General features: G+C 44.1%; 2 protein-coding genes across 9 annotated transcripts in view; one reads left to right on the top strand and one right to left on the bottom strand.

Annotated features, from left to right (window-relative positions):
- Nucleotides 1-351: 351 nt before the first annotated feature.
- Nucleotides 352-12,622, bottom strand: KCTD21 (potassium channel tetramerization domain containing 21). Of its 6 annotated transcripts, none has more exons than XM_085066306.1 (3): nucleotides 12,574-12,620; nucleotides 6,345-6,412; nucleotides 352-6,038 (listed from the first exon to the last, which is right to left on the bottom strand). In XM_085066306.1, exon 3 carries the CDS (start codon nucleotides 6,006-6,008, stop codon nucleotides 5,226-5,228), a length of 783 nt encoding a protein of 260 aa, XP_084922432.1. In that variant the 5' UTR covers nucleotides 6,009-6,038; nucleotides 6,345-6,412; nucleotides 12,574-12,620; the 3' UTR covers nucleotides 352-5,225. The 6 variants fall into 6 exon arrangements, with proteins under 6 accessions (XP_084922432.1, XP_084922441.1, XP_084922421.1 ...); XM_085066315.1 differs by lacking the exon at nucleotides 12,574-12,620 and adding an exon at nucleotides 10,655-11,180; XM_085066295.1 differs by lacking the exon at nucleotides 6,345-6,412 and having other exon boundaries at nucleotides 12,574-12,622.
- USP35 (ubiquitin specific peptidase 35) overlaps nucleotides 11,604-18,583 on the top strand; it is a 26,858-nt gene continuing 19,878 nt past the window's right edge. Inside the window, exon 1 of one of the 3 annotated variants that reach the window (XM_085066202.1) lies at nucleotides 11,604-12,094. The gene's annotated coding sequence lies outside the window, so the exon portion shown is untranslated. The other 2 variants (XM_085066189.1, XM_085066193.1) reach the window with 2 other exon arrangements.

Below are 18,583 nucleotides of genomic sequence, written 5' to 3'. Positions count from 1 at the left end.
TCGAGACAAGTCGAACAACAGTAAAGCATCAAGATTTAAGAAAGGTTCTCACTGGAAAAACTGTTTACGAATGTTGGAAACATAATTCACTGTTTATGAATGTTGGAAACATAAATGAGCTAATGCATTTGAAGTGGCTTTGGTTATTTATAAAGGCTTGTTCATCCAAGTTTTCTACAATTGCACTAATTCCTGGGTGCTTCCTACAATTCCCAGCCACGGAGAGGGCATTGCAGTGAGTAAGCACTGCAGTGAGGCACTGTTTAAAATCGCTAGAGAAAGGAAAGGCTACAGGTGCAGCAAACATCACTCATGCTTTTTTCTCAAGAAATACATGTCAGGCAGAGCACCTCCTGCTTCATTCACATTTTATTTACTGTTTTCTAAAATACATATTAGTAACAGTTCACAGGAAGAGTTAAAAGCAGAGAAGTGCAATAAGATTTTTAAATGTGAGAGTCCTACAGCCTCTCTGTGAAGGTGGGAAGCTACAAAGACCATCTTTTCACACTTTTCAAACACCATTGATTCAAAAGCATGGCTTTTAGTGAATTTGGGTCCAAATTCTGATCAATGTGAGATTCCTGCAATTAGGAGTTGGAGCATGAAAATACTGAGGGGAATGCCAAGAGGATGAGGAGAAATTATTAGATATAGCCCTCCCCTATAGCCCCCTTTTTTTTTCTCTGAATTCATAGGAAAAAACATTCCTTGTGTTATTCCCAAATGAACCTGTGGGCCTGATCTGGATATTTATACTCGATCTTGCACCGAATATCTGCATGACTGCTGGTACTAATTCATATATGAGACTGTTACTGGAAAGGCCACATATTAGCACTGTTTGTTCCCTGCATATTTGTGTCCATCAGTGTGTGGATACAGAATCGAATACTTCAAAGTACATTGAAATTCTGAGCAGTGGCACCAAATTCAGCAGGATGGGGTGAAAATAAAACTCCCCAAGGGAGTTTTCTTCATAGCGTCTCCGTTTATCTTTGAAGTGTCAAAGGATCCTAGATTTATTTTCCACAGTCTATGGCTGAAGGCAGTATTTCTCACTTCCACCAACCTTATACAGGGACGTATATACGGACTTATATACTAGCCTTTTATTCCTGGGAATAAATCTGATTGACTGCAGATATTTGCTGCCAGAGAACTCGAGCAGCAATTTATACTCAACAACCCAGTTACAATGTGCTAAGTACAGCAGTGCAAATGTTTGGTGATTCGAAGCACATGCAAATTGAAGCAAAGCTGCCTGCTCCTGAGAAGCTACTAGCATAACTCTTGGCATGACCCATATTTAAAGTGCATAATGGGAGATGAAAACTGGAAAGGAACAGTGAATCATTCCAATCACAGCCTCTTGTAGCAAAATCTTTGTCTCCATTGTTATCTTGCTGTTGTTTTTTTTTTTTCCCTGAACACAAGGTATTTTTATTCTCTCCCTTCTAAATCCTGGATTTCTTGTTAACATGTGAGTTTTTTCAGATCTAACCTTTTACAACTACTTCTTTTATTTCCTTTCCATTGCCTGCAGAAACAAACACTCCTCCCATCAACTCCTCACAACCCTTAACAGCTGTGTAAACCAAATATCTCTTAATATTCATGTACAGTTTCAGTCTTGTCATTGCAACTGGACATTATCAGATATTTAATAGATATCAACCCTAAAAACACATTAAAAAATCCACAAATGAGTGATTCTTTCTGGAGTTCATGAAAATGTTTCATAACAGCCTTTTTATCATGTAAGAAATACCACTGTGCTATGCACATGTCCAGATCTGAGAATGCCATTAGACTACTGCTAAAATCTTGTTTATAATCTGCTCTAACTCTGGTATTCTTCTGCTCTAACACCACTGAACGCTCTATTCAGTGGCCATTTAGGAAAAAAAATTGAGGCAATTAAAAAAAAATTGCAGGGTTTGGCCTCATTTTGTACACTAAGATATTGAGGGATACAGGTATAGGGCAGAATCAGGAGTTATGCACCAAGATATAGAAGGAAATAGTCATCAAACATTAAGGAAAGAAAATATCACTAGATCCTTTCCTTTCCAGGAAAAAAATGTTTGTTCTGAGAGGGAAAATTCCACTCAACAGTGAAATAATTTTTAGATGTTACTCCTAATAAATGCCGAGTGCTTTTCATGACCAGTCATGGGGTTGTGCTATACTTAGCATGGCTTTGTGCATCTTTGCTTCTCTTTAATGCAGGAAAACTCTTCAGAAGAATCATTATCAGTGCTGTTGACTGGTAAACAAAAGCAAGTTACACCTCCAGGGCTCAGAAAAAGAAGGTAAACAAAAACCAGCTATTCAGATAAAATGCAAACAAATGCTCTGGATAGAGAACGTTCCTATAAAGAGTCATTGTAACGTAACTCACAGACTGCAGAATTCAGGAGCAGCTATAAATTGAGCTTAGTGTGGAGTTTGAAATAGCAGCTGCATTTGTAGAACATATGTTTACTGCAATCACAAGTGATTCACTTACCGCCCATTTCCAGTATAAATAGTACCTCACATTTAAGGATGTGTATTATGCTTAGCAGGTTAGAGGTACCTCAAGCTTTTCTGTTCCTCCCGAAGCATGGCTTCACTCATGTCTTTGTACTGGTTGGAAATTTTGCATCTATCTATGTATATAAAAGAGAGGTACTTTGCATCTCACTGTCTGTTAAAAAATGACAGAGATCTGGGGCCAGCTGTACCTTTTCCTGACTTAGTTGCATGAGCACAAATAAATCTGTATTCAATTTGTTCATCTTTTGCATAGCAGACTGATGGGTTGAAGCACTCCAGGTGAAGATCTGAGTCCAGTTCTCTCCTTTTACAGACACCTCTGACGTTCTTTCACCAAAAAATGCACTAAGGATTCAGCTCTCCCATAGAATATTTTATTTTGCTGAAACAGAATGAAGGAGTACTGATCCAGAGCTCTAAAGGGTGTAGGTCAGACTTTCCCCCCACTACCCTTCCAAATGAGGTCTAAGCCCACTGCTCTTACCTTTGGATAAGCTCAAGCTGACAGGAAATAAATTCCTACTGTTGAGTATTATTTTAGTCATGACACACAGGAGCTCTGGTTACAGATCATTTAAAATCTACTCTCAAGGGTGTGGGTTAAAAAGAAATACTGTCAACAGTCCCCAAAAGCTCTGTTATCATAAATTCAGCAAAGGCATATCTGTTTCAAGTCATAGACTTGATGAAAGAGGGTTCATTTTACAGATCATAATCATATTACCAGCATAGATCATCACTGTGAAAGTCCAGCTGATTGGCAAACTCGTGCTTTATAATTCAGGACTGGGATAAAAAAAAAGTCCTTCCTAATGCAACTAACACTAGAAGAACGTGGTGACTCAAACCTGAATTTGGACACAAAATCCTGTTTACAATCCTCAAAATTCACAAAATTTGCCATGTTTAGTGGTTCTTAGGGCTGCAAGCCCAGTCAGTGCTTTCTGACAACATGGTCCCATGTATATCATGCTGGTTTAGCATCATGTCAGACAAAGGGCAGTGGTTTGTAACAGGCTGGCAACAGCTGCAGAATGTGCATTTTACCCATCAGCATGCTGATTTGTGTTGTTCATGCAGTCACAGCTTGGAACAGTAGGAATATATTGATCTCACTGTTTTTTTACAAGAAAAAAAGCTTCATTATGCTTGTTCACAGATCAGCTTCATGTAACAACACAGTAGTTACTTTGGGAAACAAGAATGTGTAGTACTGAGCTTTGCAGCCCTGTGCTAGGAACCTTTGGAAGCGCTAAAATTTTAAATGCAAAACTTAGTTATTGCATTTTCCGTTCTATCTCATTAAAGACACCCAAAAATGTTCCAGAGGGCCTCTCATGCACTCACAGCAATCTGGTTAGGGAAATACAGTTAAGGTACTTTTAAACATAATTAGCTGAAAAACAACCATCTTGAATGTGGCACAAATTATGTTTAGAGACAACATGCAGCTAGTGAGTTATGATCTTCATTACAGCACAGACCAGAAGTATAGGGAAGAGCTTGACCTCTGGTTTCCCATTGCCTTCCCTTTTGCAAGCTGACACTGAAGCCAAGCAAGCAGGTAAAATTCTTTTAGTGACCTGACCATTTCACAAAGATATTAAACAAAAAAAAGACTCAGTGTACCAGGATAGGAAAAATGAGCCTCTGTTTTTGCAATGAAAAATATTAGGTGTAACCTGGTGAGCATGTTGTCTTTTCAAATGGAATCCATCCTACCCAGAGAGCATCCCATGCATTCCAGGCACTGCTGAAGGGGGATGTGCCCAAAAGAGGCTCAGATGTTTAGAAGACATTTGGGGCCTCTGCCCCAAAATCTGTCTTCACCTTAAAAAGTTTCAGCAGCATCCTCCAGACAAATATTAACATTGTAAGAGAAAGAAAAAGACTAGTTGTCTTGGATGCATTTGGAATGTAAAAGTAAAGGTTTAATCTTCTTGGTTTGTAAAAACACCATTCTCTCTTCTATGGCTTCCTTGCCAGTCACATTATTCCAACACGGCTTCCCTGAAAGCACAATAAAGCAGGGGCTTCCTCACAGGGCTCAGAAGAAAACCAAAGCCAGCTTCACAGCGTGACAGAAATCCTTTGTTGAACCCAAAGAGACAGGATCCCTTACTGATCTGCAATTTGCACCATCCCTTACAGCTATATTTGAGTGCACATGGGAAGGCTGCTTCTCTGCAGATCCAAACAAGCTTCTTGGATGTTCTGCCCAGGTGATACAGCAAGACATGGCAAATGTGCTCCTAGGGCTGTCTGCAGCACTGCAGCTCCATGGTATCTTTCGCTGCATCCGTTCTCCAGACACATTCCAAACCATGGATTCCGAACTCTCACATCCCCTGGCAATGCAGGTTAAGGATCACTCCCATTTTCCAACTGGAAAACGTAGAGAGGACAGAGCTTAAGTGATCTTCCCCAGTATTGTACAGCAGGTCAGAGGCAGCAGCAGAGACAGAGCCAGTCCTCAATTCAGGTGCTAGACAAGATTGCTTCTGTCTGGAATACGGACATATTCTGAAAGGTCGTATTGATAAGTACATTAAAGGAAAATCATCTCCTTGTTAGTGACTCTTAATCCAGATAAGCATGATTCTGAATTAGGCTGTAAGTGTGTTTTAAAGGGAAACACTTAACCTGTGTTATCTCCATGCTGGCACCACAACAAACAGCCATTCCTACTTGTACCGAATTAGGCGAATAATCTTATTATTCATGAAATCTGAAGTATGTGGATGAGCAGAATCTATGCAGAAACCATCACTCAGGGCTATTTTCAGCACTTCTTCCACAAACACCTGGAAACTATTGATTTGCTTATTATCTGGCACCACCCAGAGTCTCTTCAAGTTCTGCCTGGTGTACTCTTCTTCGGGAAGGCCTTCCACACTCGCAACCCAATCTAAGGTCAAGTGGTTGGGGTCCTGCAGGTAACTGGATATTGAGGAAAGGTTTCCATTGAAACAATAGTAAAGTTTGGAACCAAGAAGCTTCAGGAACAGGCATGATGTGGAGAAGATATGAGCACTGAACACTTCCATGTTGGAGGAAGACAGGCTGTAAATCTGGGGTGCTTCTCGGACAGTGAAGTGAACAGTCTGGGTCTTCTGATCGAGGGTGATGTTGAGCATGGCATTTTTCTCTGCTTTAGAAAGCTCTACCTCCTTCTCCTGCAAGGCTTCAATCAGTGGCTGAATTTGGTAAAAATCTACTTCCCGCCGCAGTAAGCCCATTTCCTGAAAGTCTTCGGGGAGGTCCAAGTGAGAAGTTCGTAAAAAGTTCAGGATATAGCGGAAGATTTTGCCATCTCTGTCAATAAAGCAGTTGCCTTGGCTGTCTTTCTTGGTTGGGATCTTCCCACTAAACATGGCCCCCAGCATGGAGTCTGGAAAGCTAGTCAGAGTGGACAGAGAGGTGGTATAGAGTTTTCCTCCAACATTGAGCGTGATAGGTTCTGACATGATGGAAAAGTCACGGTGCTGGGACTAATTCTAAAAAAAAAAAATTAAAAAAATCCAACACCACACATTTAGTTGCATTGACCTTTTTGAAAGGTTAAACTACAGAGATAAATAGTCCTAAATATGTAAGGGTAACCACATGGCAAGAATTTACCATAGAAATTAGAAGTGAGGAATTACTTTTTGAGGTTTTATCTTGAGAACAAGCATAAGGATGTTTTTTCTCCTAACAGATTTGAACAGGACTTTGTTTAATTCAGTTTAGTGCCAGAAATCATGAGTCTTCCAAAACTTTACAATCATGCTAAAGGTGAAATCTCTCCCACCAATACCTACAATGAGGGTTGACTTCAAAGTTGTGTTTTGGGCTCATGTGATCTCATTTCCCTCACGAGCACAGAATTCTAAGGGAGAAAAAAAGGACAGGACAAGAACTGGACACATCCCAACATCTTCCGTAGTCTTTGAAGATATGATTAAAGCAACAAAGCCGTTCAGCAGAATCCCCTGATACATGTCTGAGTGCAGTCAGCCTAGCAGGGAGCCAGACAGCAGTTGCTGCCATAAGCACACAACAGTCTGTGGTTTCTTTCACTGAAAAAACCCACCAGGTTTTCTCCTTCCAATGTGCTTTACCCTAGAAAGCATTTTCTAATTATTTGGGGCCATATTCCAGTTATTGTTTCCATGCAGAGCCGCTGCAATCAGCTGACATGAACTGAAGATGCAATTTTGAGGGGCAGTTAAGCCTTAGGAAGGGGCATGACCTGCCTTTGCCCTTCATGATACCATCCTCCTCCCTTATGCCACCACTGGCACTCATCCTATCCCACAGTGAGCTAGTTTAGGGAGAAAACCCAACATTTTCTATGCAGCATGTTTCTGCTGTATCTTAGAACTGGACCAGTGCCAGGGCTGGGGCAAGGGAAAAGAAAGGGAAAATGCAGCTGTCTCCATTGCAGCTCAGCTCAGCTGTCTTGTGCAGGTGGGCCATCATTCCTGCTACCTAATGACCTGCAAATCTGTTTTTCCTTGTTTGTTGAATCCAAATCAATCAACAGTTCAGCAGGAAACCCACCAGTGTTTGCTTGATGAGGCAGGAGGTAGCTCTTACTGTAGTAACTACAGCCATTCAACTGATAGCTGCCAAACAGCTCCTTTAAAATTAAACTGAAGTGCAGGCATTTTCCTAACTAGTAATGGAATAATCATAGACACTACCAACTATTATCAGGTCTGGAGTCACAGCAAAATGCAGACAGGGACAAGGTCATCTCGTGCTGGAATATAAATTCTTTTATGGCTGCTAAAACCCAGATAATACTGCTGATGGCATTCTAAACCAAATACATCTCTAGACAGCAACACATTTTACTGAGAAAAACGCCCAACCTAGAGCAGCTAATTTATAGGTCAGAGAGCCTTTCACTTGCTGTTTAAGACTAATGTTCCACTTTGTTCTTCAGCCCTTGGCACACAGCCTACTTCCCACTCCACAATAATGGAAAGATGCAGATCTCTAAATCCAAAGTGCTTTCCCTGTGTATCCCTTAGTCCCATGAATCCAGCAAAACTGGCATATAAAATGCATGCATTGGCCAACACAACACCACGTGTGCCCATGACCACAGACCATCCTTGTGACTAACCTCAGCCAAATATACTCCAGAAAGAACTATCCGTTCAGTGCTAAACTCCCCTTGGCACTGTAGTCTCAGCGTACTTCCCACTCCTGAAGACTTCTACACAGTCTAGAGTCAAGAGCTGTTTAAACCTGATCATGTGGAGGCTTCAACTGATCTAATTCTGTAGCACGAGTGGCTGCCATGTATTCAAACTGGGTCAGCTAGAGATCTGATTTGACAGCTGAAAATGCAAATTTGGCTGAAGAACACAAGATTTCTTTTGTGCTTCTAATAGCAACTTTTGTTTAAATACCTCTTTAAATATCATGGGGTGGGGGGGAAGTTTACATTTGATTTAAAGTCATGGTCTTATAATGTGATGTAAATTGAGAGAAACCAGCAGTGCAGTGATTAGCTTTATGAAAAAGTCAAACTCCCGAACAGAAGCTGCTGTCTGAGCATCTGAGCATTTCAACTGACCGCAGCTTCTAAATTTTAACTTGGGTTTCACTCACAGGAGCATCCTCAACAGCTGCATAGAGAACATTTCTGTAATAACCTTCTACCCCATGAGTTTAGTTTAGCAAATTAACTGGTTTGAATCTGGGACAGTGATGGGGGTTGACACAGCAGGGAAGTATGGAAGTATGCAAAATGACAAAAACTAACTGTTTTCACTTATCGATGCCTTCATATATTTAGAACCATCATTATCATACCACTTTGTTTCATTATAATTTTGAATGTAGAACAGCTTTGGATAAGCTTATTTCCCCTCTCCTGTATTCATCCCATTTAAGAGTGCTTTAATTAGCTAGTAAATAAAATTCTGTATACATAATTTAACTGAGTGCCTGTTTCACCCAACTTGGCAAAAACCCACAGTGTACAGTAATCATCAAAACAAAAAACCCCATCAGTCATGATTTGCTAACATAAGTAAAATACAGACAAATGGAACAATATTACTATGTTTTTAACCACTGAAAAATGCATACAGCTCTAATCTATCCTTTTTAGCAAAAATAATGCAGTTTAATGGAAAATCTAAAGTTATATGTTTATATGGCTGTCAAAAGATATCTATATTTTTAACAGGATATCTATATTTTTAACAGGATTTTTATTGGCAAAAGAAATTGATTGCCAACACAGATTTCACTTTAAAAACGGCAGGGAAGGAAAATGAATCAATCCTTCTGGATTTCAGAGGCAATGCTCAAGATGTGGATAACAGGCTGATCCTAATGTCATTCAGGGGATTTAATTAATGAGATTAATTAAACACAGAACAGCAAAGCAAGAGCAATCTGTAATTTGGAGGAAGAGGATCATGTTGAGTTGTTAAGGTTTCCAAAGTCCATCCCACGGGCTCCTCAGGGCCTCTGAGGCCCTTACACATGGCATTAAAGGCATAAAAATTGTAGCATCCCCTGAAATATGAGTTAACATATGCTGTTACAGCAATAGGATTTTTGCTGCAAGATGTAGCATTACATGGCCATTTACAAAGTCATTGTTTTTAATGTTTTTAATTTCATGGAATCACATAATTATAGAATTGCTTGGGTTGCAAGGGACCCTAAAGATTATCTTGTTCCAACCCCCCGCCATGGGAAGGGACATCTTTCACGAGACAAGGCTGCTCAAGCCCTATCCAATCTGGGCTTGAACACCTCCAGGGATGAGGCAGCCACAGATTCTTTGTGCAGCCTGTACCAGTGCCTCCTAACTTTATGTCTAAAGTATTGCACTGCTGGGTAATTTTATAGTGTAGCCCTCAATAGCTCACCTGTAAAACATCCCTCCACAACCAAAACTTGGAAAATCTGTCTTTAAGACAGTAAAATATGTGCAGCTGCTGAAAGGAATAGTTGAGGACTAACAATGAACCGCAAAATACACACACAGGAAAAAGAAAAGAAAAAAAAGGAATTAATTATTTAGTCTGGTGCAATGAACAATGCCTAAGTGGCAATAGAATCAAATCAAGCCAGGGACCATTTCTGCTAAGCATCAGGAAGAGCAGCCAGACTAAAAACCTCTCTGGCTTTTTGAGTATTGCCCAAGAGAGCTGGTGAAAGCCACATCACATAGACAAATGTTACAAGAGGCAGATCAGGTAGTGCTTTATAGGAAGTAATTCTGCCTTGGGAGGGGCAGGATTGCTTTCAGCTCAAAAGGAAGTGTGGAAAAAGAAATAGCTGGGCACCTGTATGGCTGCTGGAGACTTTAAATGGGATTCAGCAAAAGATAGTTGGGGCTCCAGTCTGCTCCATTAGGGCATATTAACTGTGAACACATAATCGGGCAAAGATGATGCCTCCTGTGCAAAGTTCATTCTGCTTTGGCTTTTGCCCCCGTTTCCCCATACTTGGCATCCACTGTGTCTTACTGAAACAGACGTTCTGGTTTGAGGTAAAAATCAAACAAACAAAACCTCATGAAGCTCAGAACTCCAGATCTGGACACAGCCAAGCCCGTGGCACTTGCTGTAACTCCCTGCAGAACAGTTTTGTGCCTTGTCCCTTCTCAAGGGGACAACCTCGTGGAGGAAATCCAAACCCTAGGAGCTCATGCCTTTCTGTGTTATGGGGGCTACAAACAAGGCAGTTCGAAGCCTGGAAGCCACCCCATGAAAGACAGGATAAAAATTATAATAAAATAAGTAAAGGGGGAGGGCAGAAACAAACAAAAGAGTATTTAGGGAATTAAAAACAAAACAAAGAAACAACAAACCACATCTCAACTGACCACTTACCCAGCTTTTAGCAGCCAGTAGGCATCAATGAGAGCTGAGTTTTAGGAAGAATTTTGGAGAAAATCCTTTGCAACGATACACTCGCCCCTCCCTTCATATACCCCTGATGCACATTTACTTATCTTGCTCATCCTCTATTGCAGAAGGTTAAACATTAGCAATACACTCTCTGCACCCTATATGCTTATTCATAGCAATCTTAGAGAGGACATCCCATGTTCTCCCATCTCTGCAGAACAGACCCACCTGATTTTGGACACTTAAAATGAACCCCTCCAACTGAGCAGCACTTAAGAGGCTTAAATTCGGTCGCTGAAGCAGAGCATGGCGTGTCTGCCAGGAGCAATAGATCCCAGAATGAAGCGCCTGCGGGGAGGCACAGCAGCTTTTTGTTTCGGGACTGCTGTGGTGCCTCTGGAAATTTCCAGCAGGCGTTTGGGGAAAGGCCGCTCACCCCGAGGCTGGCACGGCGGACACGGTGACGAGCTCTGGGAGGGGACTCAAATTCCCAGCAGGCGACAGGCAGGAAACGACGGGTCACCCTTCCTTTCCCTTCTGGCGACAGGATTGCTATCGACCTGCCGGCGGCTGCAATACTGGGAGACAGACAGACTGACTATCCACCCTCGGAGTGCAGCTGCTTATCTGCCAGCTATTTCTATTTAATTTCTGACCCTGCTTTGTTATGAACAGAAAGCTGTTCTGCCAGTGAGACGCATGAGGGATGGGAAAGCGTGAACGGGAGTTTTGTAACAGCCCTGCTTTGGTGTGGGTACGATGGTGTGTGTTCATCCTTCCCAAAGCTGCACCTCCATGCCCTTGAGCATCTCCTGGGCTGCTTGCTTAGGGATGCGGCTGAATGCAGGAGGCTCTGCAGATGCTGAATTTACGCATAAAGAGAAGGGGTAGGGAGGCAGAGGTAGGAAAATAGAGCTGGTGCCCAGTTAGTAAAAGCAAGGAGCGATATAAAGCAAAGGTCAGTTTCCTCCTGAGAGCAGAAGAAAAGCAGCAGCACACAGCAGGGAGCGGGAGAACGAAAAGAAGGTTAAGTGCTGCTGGAGGAGAACGGCTGACGACAAGATGGAGGGGGAGAGGGAGTGCAGAGCCACAGGGATGCTGCTGCAGCCAGGTCTGGAGAATAAAAGCCGACGTGCTGCAGCGCTCAGTGCACTCCTGGTGTGACCTCCAACACCCGTGGGCTCAGGGGCTGCTGGGTGGGCAGTGCAGGTGGTCAGGAGGGCATTGCCACCGGCTGCCAGAAAGGAGCCTGCTTGGGATTTAGGGGCAGTGGGAGCATCACTTTTCCTTCCAAGCTGATTTAACCCTTTGTACAGTGCAATACAGCCACTGTAACCCTTTGTACAGCCCAATATACCCATTTACTGCCAGTTCTGGCAGAAGTTTTCACCGATTTTCAATGTCCTGTCCAAGCGCCCGTTTCAGTATCACTTGGCATCCCTAGAGTATCGTCCAGATACTCTTTAATTCCATCACGGACCACTTTATTTTGTCCCTGAACAACTTCACGCACACGTCGCAACCCACCACCTGCTTGATGGACACACGGGTTGGTTCAACAATTCAGTTTCCACCTCATCTCCCATCGCTTCCAGAGCATCCCTGCAATTAGAGGGCGGCTAATTCCCGGCACGGATGCTGCTGCAGCACAGCGAAACCCACTCAGAAATCACGCTAACAAGGTAGGCACCACCCAGAATTAGACCCTCTGGAGGGCATATATCACACCCATCGCCCAGCTGGACCTAGCCGGTTGCATATCCCGGGTGTGGGTATACAGGGCTTGGATTCACTGTGACTCCTTAAATTTCGGAGATGTTTTATTGGAAGGGGACGGGGGAATGTGCAAAGTTTGCAGAGTGGCGCTGAGCCCGACCCTGTTACGGACAATCGTAGGTACGGCTCCTCCCTATATAGCCAGGCGCTCGCACTACTAATTTAGCCTAAAATGCTAAAAAAATAACCCCAAATTCCTCCTCAGAGGGGACTCGCCCGTCCTTCCCGCATCCCACAGCGGACCAGCCGCGCGGCTCCGACCGCTGGTCCCGCATCCTCCCCGTGCCTCAGTTTCCCCCGCTGGCGGGGTTCCGCTGGGGGTGCCCCCAGCCCTCCCCAGGCCCCCCAGCCGGGCGGATCCCCCCCAGCCCCGCCGGGGACCCACCTGCGCCCCCTCCAGCCGCCGAGCTCCGCCGCTGGCCCGGAGGCGGAGGGAGGCGGAGGAAGCGGGGGGCGCGGCGCTCCCGCACGGCCCGGCACGGCTCGGCCCGGCCCGCTGGGAGATGTAGTTTCGCCGCCGCCCTCGGCCCTGCCCAGCGCTGCCCCGGGACTGCGGCTCGCAGCCGGCCACTCCGCAGCCCGGCCCCGGGCGGAGGTAACGCGGGGCGGAGGGAAGGAAAGGGGTGCAGGAGCGGGGCGGACGGGGGTTGGGGTGATCGGAGGGAGAGGGCCGAGAGAGCTGGGGAAGGGGTGCGGGAGCGGAGGTCTGGGCTCGGGATGCAGGAGGGATGCTCAGGGGAAGGGATGCAGGAGGAGTAGTCGGGGAAAGAGGGGCGTGAGGGATGCAGGAGGGATGCTCGGCATAAGAGATGCAGGAGGGACGCTGGGGGTGAGTGATGCAGGAGGGATACTCGGGTGAGAGGTACGGGAGGTGTGCTCGGGCTGAGGGGCTCAGGAGCGAAACTCGGGATGAAGGGTGTAGCAGGGGCGTTCAGGGGAAGGAGTGCAGGAGGAGTAGTCGGGGAAAGGAGTCCTGGAGGGATACTCAGGGTGAGAGATGCAGGAGAAGTGCTTGGGGTATGAGGTAGAGGAGGGATGCTCAGGATGAGGGATTCAGGAGGGATTTCCAGCAAGAGCGGTATAGGAAGGGATCTGGGAGGCATAGTCAGGGAAAAGGATGCTGGAGGGAGATTTGGAGTGAGGGGTGCAGAAGGGGTGCTCTGGATGAGGGATGCAGATAGGATGCTCAAGGGAAGTGGTGCAGGAGGGATGCTTGTGGAAAGTGGTGCAGGAGGGGTGCTCAAAGGCTAGAAATGCTTGGCAGTCAGGATACAGGAGGTTGTTCAGGGATGGGGATGCAGGAAGGAGCTGGAAGTAAGGGCTGCTTGAGGGTCAGGATAGAGTTGGGATTCTCAGGAACTGGGATGCTCAGAGGGAAGGATACTCAGCGTAGGGGTAGGGATGCTTGGGAGGGATACTCAGAGGGATGCTCTGGGGTTAGAATGTAGCAGAGGGCTTGGAGGGAGGTATGCAGGAAAGATGGTTGGAGTAAGAGCTACTCAAAAGGTCGAGATGCAGGATGTTCAAGAGAGGGATGCTTGTAGGGAGGAGTTTGGAGGAAAGGACCAGGTTTTGGGATTCCCAGAGATGTTTGTAGAGAGGGATACTCTATGGTGAGGATGCAGAAGGGAATGGTGGAGGAGGGATGCTCAAGCATTTGGCTTTTTGGGAATCAGGCTATAGGTGAGTGGAGGGAGAAATACAGTAGCAACCTTGGGAAGTGGGGGTGTGTGCATTCCCCCGGTGCCTGCAGGGCTTTGCAAACCTGTTTACAAGGCAGCATCTTGTTTTAAGAAGCTGCCCAAGGTGGAATCAGGTTTTCCTCAGGAAAGCTGACCTGGGGAGAGACACCTAGGGGCATTCCTATCCCTTAGGGAGCCAAAAGACTCTAAAAGTGAGGGTCAAATTCAGATTAGCTGAGATCCAATCCACTTTCAGGTTAGATCTGCCCTGGCCTGGACTTTGCAGGTGTTATTTGAAGAATAAAAGCAGACATTGGAATATTTGCACCTCTATAAGGTTTTCACAACACTTTAGGAACCCAACTATACCCTTCTGCATCTGGTGTCAGGGAAATTTCAACTGCATGCCCAACCTAGTCTGAAAGGATGCAGCTGAGCTTTCACCTGGGGCAGGATCTCAAAATGCCTGGGGCAGGGTCTCAAAATGCCTTGGGCATCTTTGGTATGGAGTCCATAAAGTTTGCCACGGTCTCACTTTGTGTTCCTGCTTTCTGAATTGGCTGATGCAAAGCCAAATATTTTGGGGGCTGGAGGGAAACTGAGGTCTCAAATGGGGATCATACCCATTTTTTTCTTTCCTGAAGACATCACCAAAAACTTGGAGATCTCATTGTCTCCAAGCAGTGAAGCAGTGTCTGATGAATCCCAGCCAGTGTTGGCAGTATCCACCCTCAGCCTGGTATGCTTTGGTGAACCGGACGTGGTTTTTCTTTGGGTTATATCCAGGGTTTTAATTTCTATACAGAGACAAAAGCAGACAGAAACCTGAAGAAAGAAGAGTGATTTTAATGCTATAAATACCTTCAGGAAAACAACCAGCTTTCCGGAGTAGATGTATTTAGAATCTCCAGGGATGATGATAGAAAGGACGTTGGCCTTGAAGGTCAATGCAGAATCTGGGCACTCCCAGTGTAAAGCCATATGGAAGTAGGGTGTCACAGCCCAGGCTGAGAGCTCTGGCCAGGCAGGAAAGCAGAAGACTTTTGGGGAAAGAAAAGAAAGATATTTTCAACTGGAGGATGTGAGGAAGAAAAATGGAAAAACTTACCTATTGCAGACAGGACAGAGCTTTTGGGCATCCAGTGCCAAATAAATTCAGAGAAATCAAAAGCAGCTGGGGTGGGTTATTTTGGTCTGGGGTTGATGCTGGGCTTAGCCATAGAGCCAGTGGTTTGTCACTGCTGGTCTGGTGGTTAGAGCAAGCCTTGCCTCATATGCCTTTCTCTGCTGCTGGTTTTCAAGGCAATGGGAGAGAGGAATTTAATTCCTTGTGTCTTGCTTTCTGTATCTGTACCAGAATGGCTGACAATACACTAGTAATGGTTTTGAGATGCTTTATTAGAAAAGGATACCAGTAGGTACTTAAGATGTGTGTATGTGGCTGTTGACTGGAGGGGAGGAATGGAGCTGGGAGGAGGAGTCTGGAGAAAGAGAGGATGAAATGCTAGAGCCTTAGGCTTTATTTGGTAGTGCACTGATCACTTTGACATCTAGCCAAAGCATTTTTTTATTTGATGACTGAGTGCCTAATAGCAAAAAACACAGAGCAAGAGAAGAAATGGGGATCTGTGATCACCAAAGGGATGAAAGAAGGAGCACTGGAGGAATAAGAGAGCAGGGTAGGGTAGGTGAGATAGATGGATTGAGGTAGGGGAGCCTGTCCAGCACTGTTGTCACTTGGAGAGGGCTGATAGAATTGTGGTCAAACATGTTTATGATGTTTTAGAGGAAAAAAGAACAGTGGAATATGTGGTACAGCAGAAAAAAGGAAAAGGGTCCACAGTGATCTGTGGATCTAAAGCATCAACAAATTTTAAAGAAGGTAGGGACTACTATATGATAAATCTAGGCTGTTTAGGAGCAGATTTCTTCTGGTTGGTCTCTTTTTTGAGGCCTCTAAAAGAGTGGCCACAGGACAGGAATTCATTGTTCCCAAGGTGGAGCTCCTGATGTACATCAAAGACATGCAAGATACCAACAGTCCAGTTGGGTTACAATGCCTTAAATAAACCTTTACTCTCTGGAGGGAGCAGAAAGCTACCGAGTGGGGTGGAAGGTCCTGCAGATCATAGGGACAGCCTCCTGCTCCAAATCTCCCACTGCCTGTGGTGAAAGGCAATTTCCATCAGTGCTGTTCTAAAGAGCACTTCTGATTCTGAGGACAGAAAAGCATGAAGAGCCTTGTCAGCCAAAAGTAATTAACTCTAGTGAGTAGGAGACACACAACACAAGAGCAATCTGCCACTGGAAAGCAGTCTGGGACAGGAAGCAAAGAATATGTGATCTCCTTGAAAAGATAAGGTGAATTTAGAAAGGCAGATTATAATCATATGCAAAAACATTCAGCCAGGCTTCTGTGTTGGCAAATTTTCCCTGTTATGACTGCAGATGTGTAAAGTCTCACTCCCCCTTTCTAAAGGGCTATTTAGCAGGATTATTATGCAGTTATTAGCTCTGAGTTTCTGCTCAGATCTCATAAAAATTAACCTGGTGCTCTACTCTGCCACGGCACTTTATGGGGTTCAACTCAGATAGCAGCTGAAAGCGAAGTACAGTGGAGCATCACCATTAATATATTTGCAAGACTGGAGAGGTTTGGCTGCTGGCTCTGTCACAGCCTATTGCATCTCCTTGAGCAAATGCTTTTATCTAGATAGTTTTTAAGGTCCCTTCCAACCATTCTATGGTATAGGAGTGCCTCAGTTTTCATACTGCTACAACAACATGAGTATCTATGAGATGTGGTAATGATGTGCAGGCTGTGGTTTCCCCTTTTTTGCTGGATACACAGAGATGTACTTTGAACAAACAAAAAAAAAATCTTTGCCTATGAATTCATTGGACATTTATTCTGTGCAAAAAAAGTTATTAGGCCACCATTACTTTGATATTTCTGGAGAACAGACCTAGAGAAGTGACAACAGGGCTGGTCCGTGTAAGAAGTATATCAAGTCATGGCAAATTTGGTAGAAATTTTAGAGAACACAGTATTTTTTGTGGTCTAGCAAAGCACTGTGTGAACTCCCTTTTATTCTGCAGTAGCTCAGCATGCTGCAGGATTGAGCCCTAATTGCCTGGCTGCCTGGAGGATGCAGCAGGAATAGCAGTAATGTCTTGGCTGACATAAAAGAAACCATTTTAGCAGGAGTTAAGGACAATAAAAGGTGAGTCTCAGTTTTGTACTTCCAGACCTCCACAGAATTCAGGGAAGCAGATATTTTTCTTTGCAAGTAAGAAGCAAATCACTTGATGTATCAGTTAATGTTTGGATGGTGGGAATTATTTTTCCTTCATTAGTGGTATTTTTCAAAGTCTCTATGATGCCATTCTAGGAAATGTGCTGAATTTATTCCTAAGGTTTCCTAAGGGTAAAGTACATTTTGCATCTATGTTTTCAGAGCTTTAAGACCTGGGGTGTGGGAATGGGTACTACTTTCTGCAAAAAATACTAAGGAGCCTTTACTGGAAATCTGCTGTTGTCAGGGAAAAAGGGATGAATTGATTTAGAAATAATTGGATAGATTTCAACTGAAATGAATCCTAATTAAAGAATAGGCAGCAGAGAGCTGTAAGTACCGCTCTGAACAGTACAGAGTATGAAGACTAGACCCAAGCAAAGCCAAAGGTGATTTTTCATCCCAAGGTTGGGGTTTTTTGTTTGTTGGGTTTTTTTGGTCTGTTTGTTTTTTGTTGGGTTTTTTTTGTTGTGTGGTTTTTTTTTGTTTCCATTGTTTTTTTTGTTTGTTTTTGTTTAGTTTTTTAATTGGTTTTTTTTGTAGGGTTTTTTTGTTGTTTGTTTTTTGGGGTTTTTTTTGAAGTTTACTCTACTTGGAGAGTGATGCTAAGCTGGGACCTTTCCTTTTTAATATTTTTTTATGAACTGTCTGGAGGAAGAGATGAAATTCACTTCATCAAATTTGTGAGTGATGCCAGACTTGAGGAATAGTCAATATGCTTGGGGGCAGGGCTACCATATAGGAGGGCCAGGACATGCTGTGGCTGACATGAACTTCATGGAATTCAACAAGGTTTGATGCAAAATATTTTAGGATGGATTCAGCTGGGATGGACTAACTGCTCGAGCTGTTGAAGGCTGGGGAATGACTGATAGCAATCCCCCAGTGCCTACAAGGAGGTAATTCAGGAGATGAATCCAGGCTTTTTATGGGAGTACAAGGCAGGAGAATGAGAAAAAAAAACCCCCAGACATAAATTGAAGGAACTTCCAACTGGAAATAGGGAAAAACGTCCCACTATGAGCTAATTAGAATGGGAGCAGCTTGTCCCAGGATGTTGTATGATTTCCATCCTGGTATATTTTCTAGACCTTAACGGATAAAGCTCTGAGCAGCTGGGATTGGTTTCAGCTGTGTGCAGGGTTTGGGCTAGAGACCTCCCAAGGTTCTTTTTCTCCTCATTCTGTGATTTTTGCCTGTGTTGTTCCTGCCAGTCATTCTCTGGGCTAGCAGAACAGTTTTGCCATTTCATGAGATTTTTTCTTTCTCCCTGGAAAGCTCTTATTGTGTACTCTCTGTTTTATGTGAGCTACAAAACAAATGGGAACCTCAATGTGACTCTTCAGTTTAATAATTAACTCTTTGACCTTCTACTTCATCCTTGTGTTCTCCAGGAACTCAGTTCTGTTCACAAGCA

The sequence above is a fragment of the Lichenostomus cassidix genome, chromosome 1 (genome assembly GCF_008360975.1).
Source record: "Lichenostomus cassidix isolate B80296 chromosome 1, HeHo_3.0, whole genome shotgun sequence".
Classification (NCBI taxonomy): domain Eukaryota; kingdom Metazoa; phylum Chordata; class Aves; order Passeriformes; family Meliphagidae; genus Lichenostomus; species Lichenostomus cassidix.
This window is presented reverse-complemented; position numbering and strand designations above follow the sequence as displayed.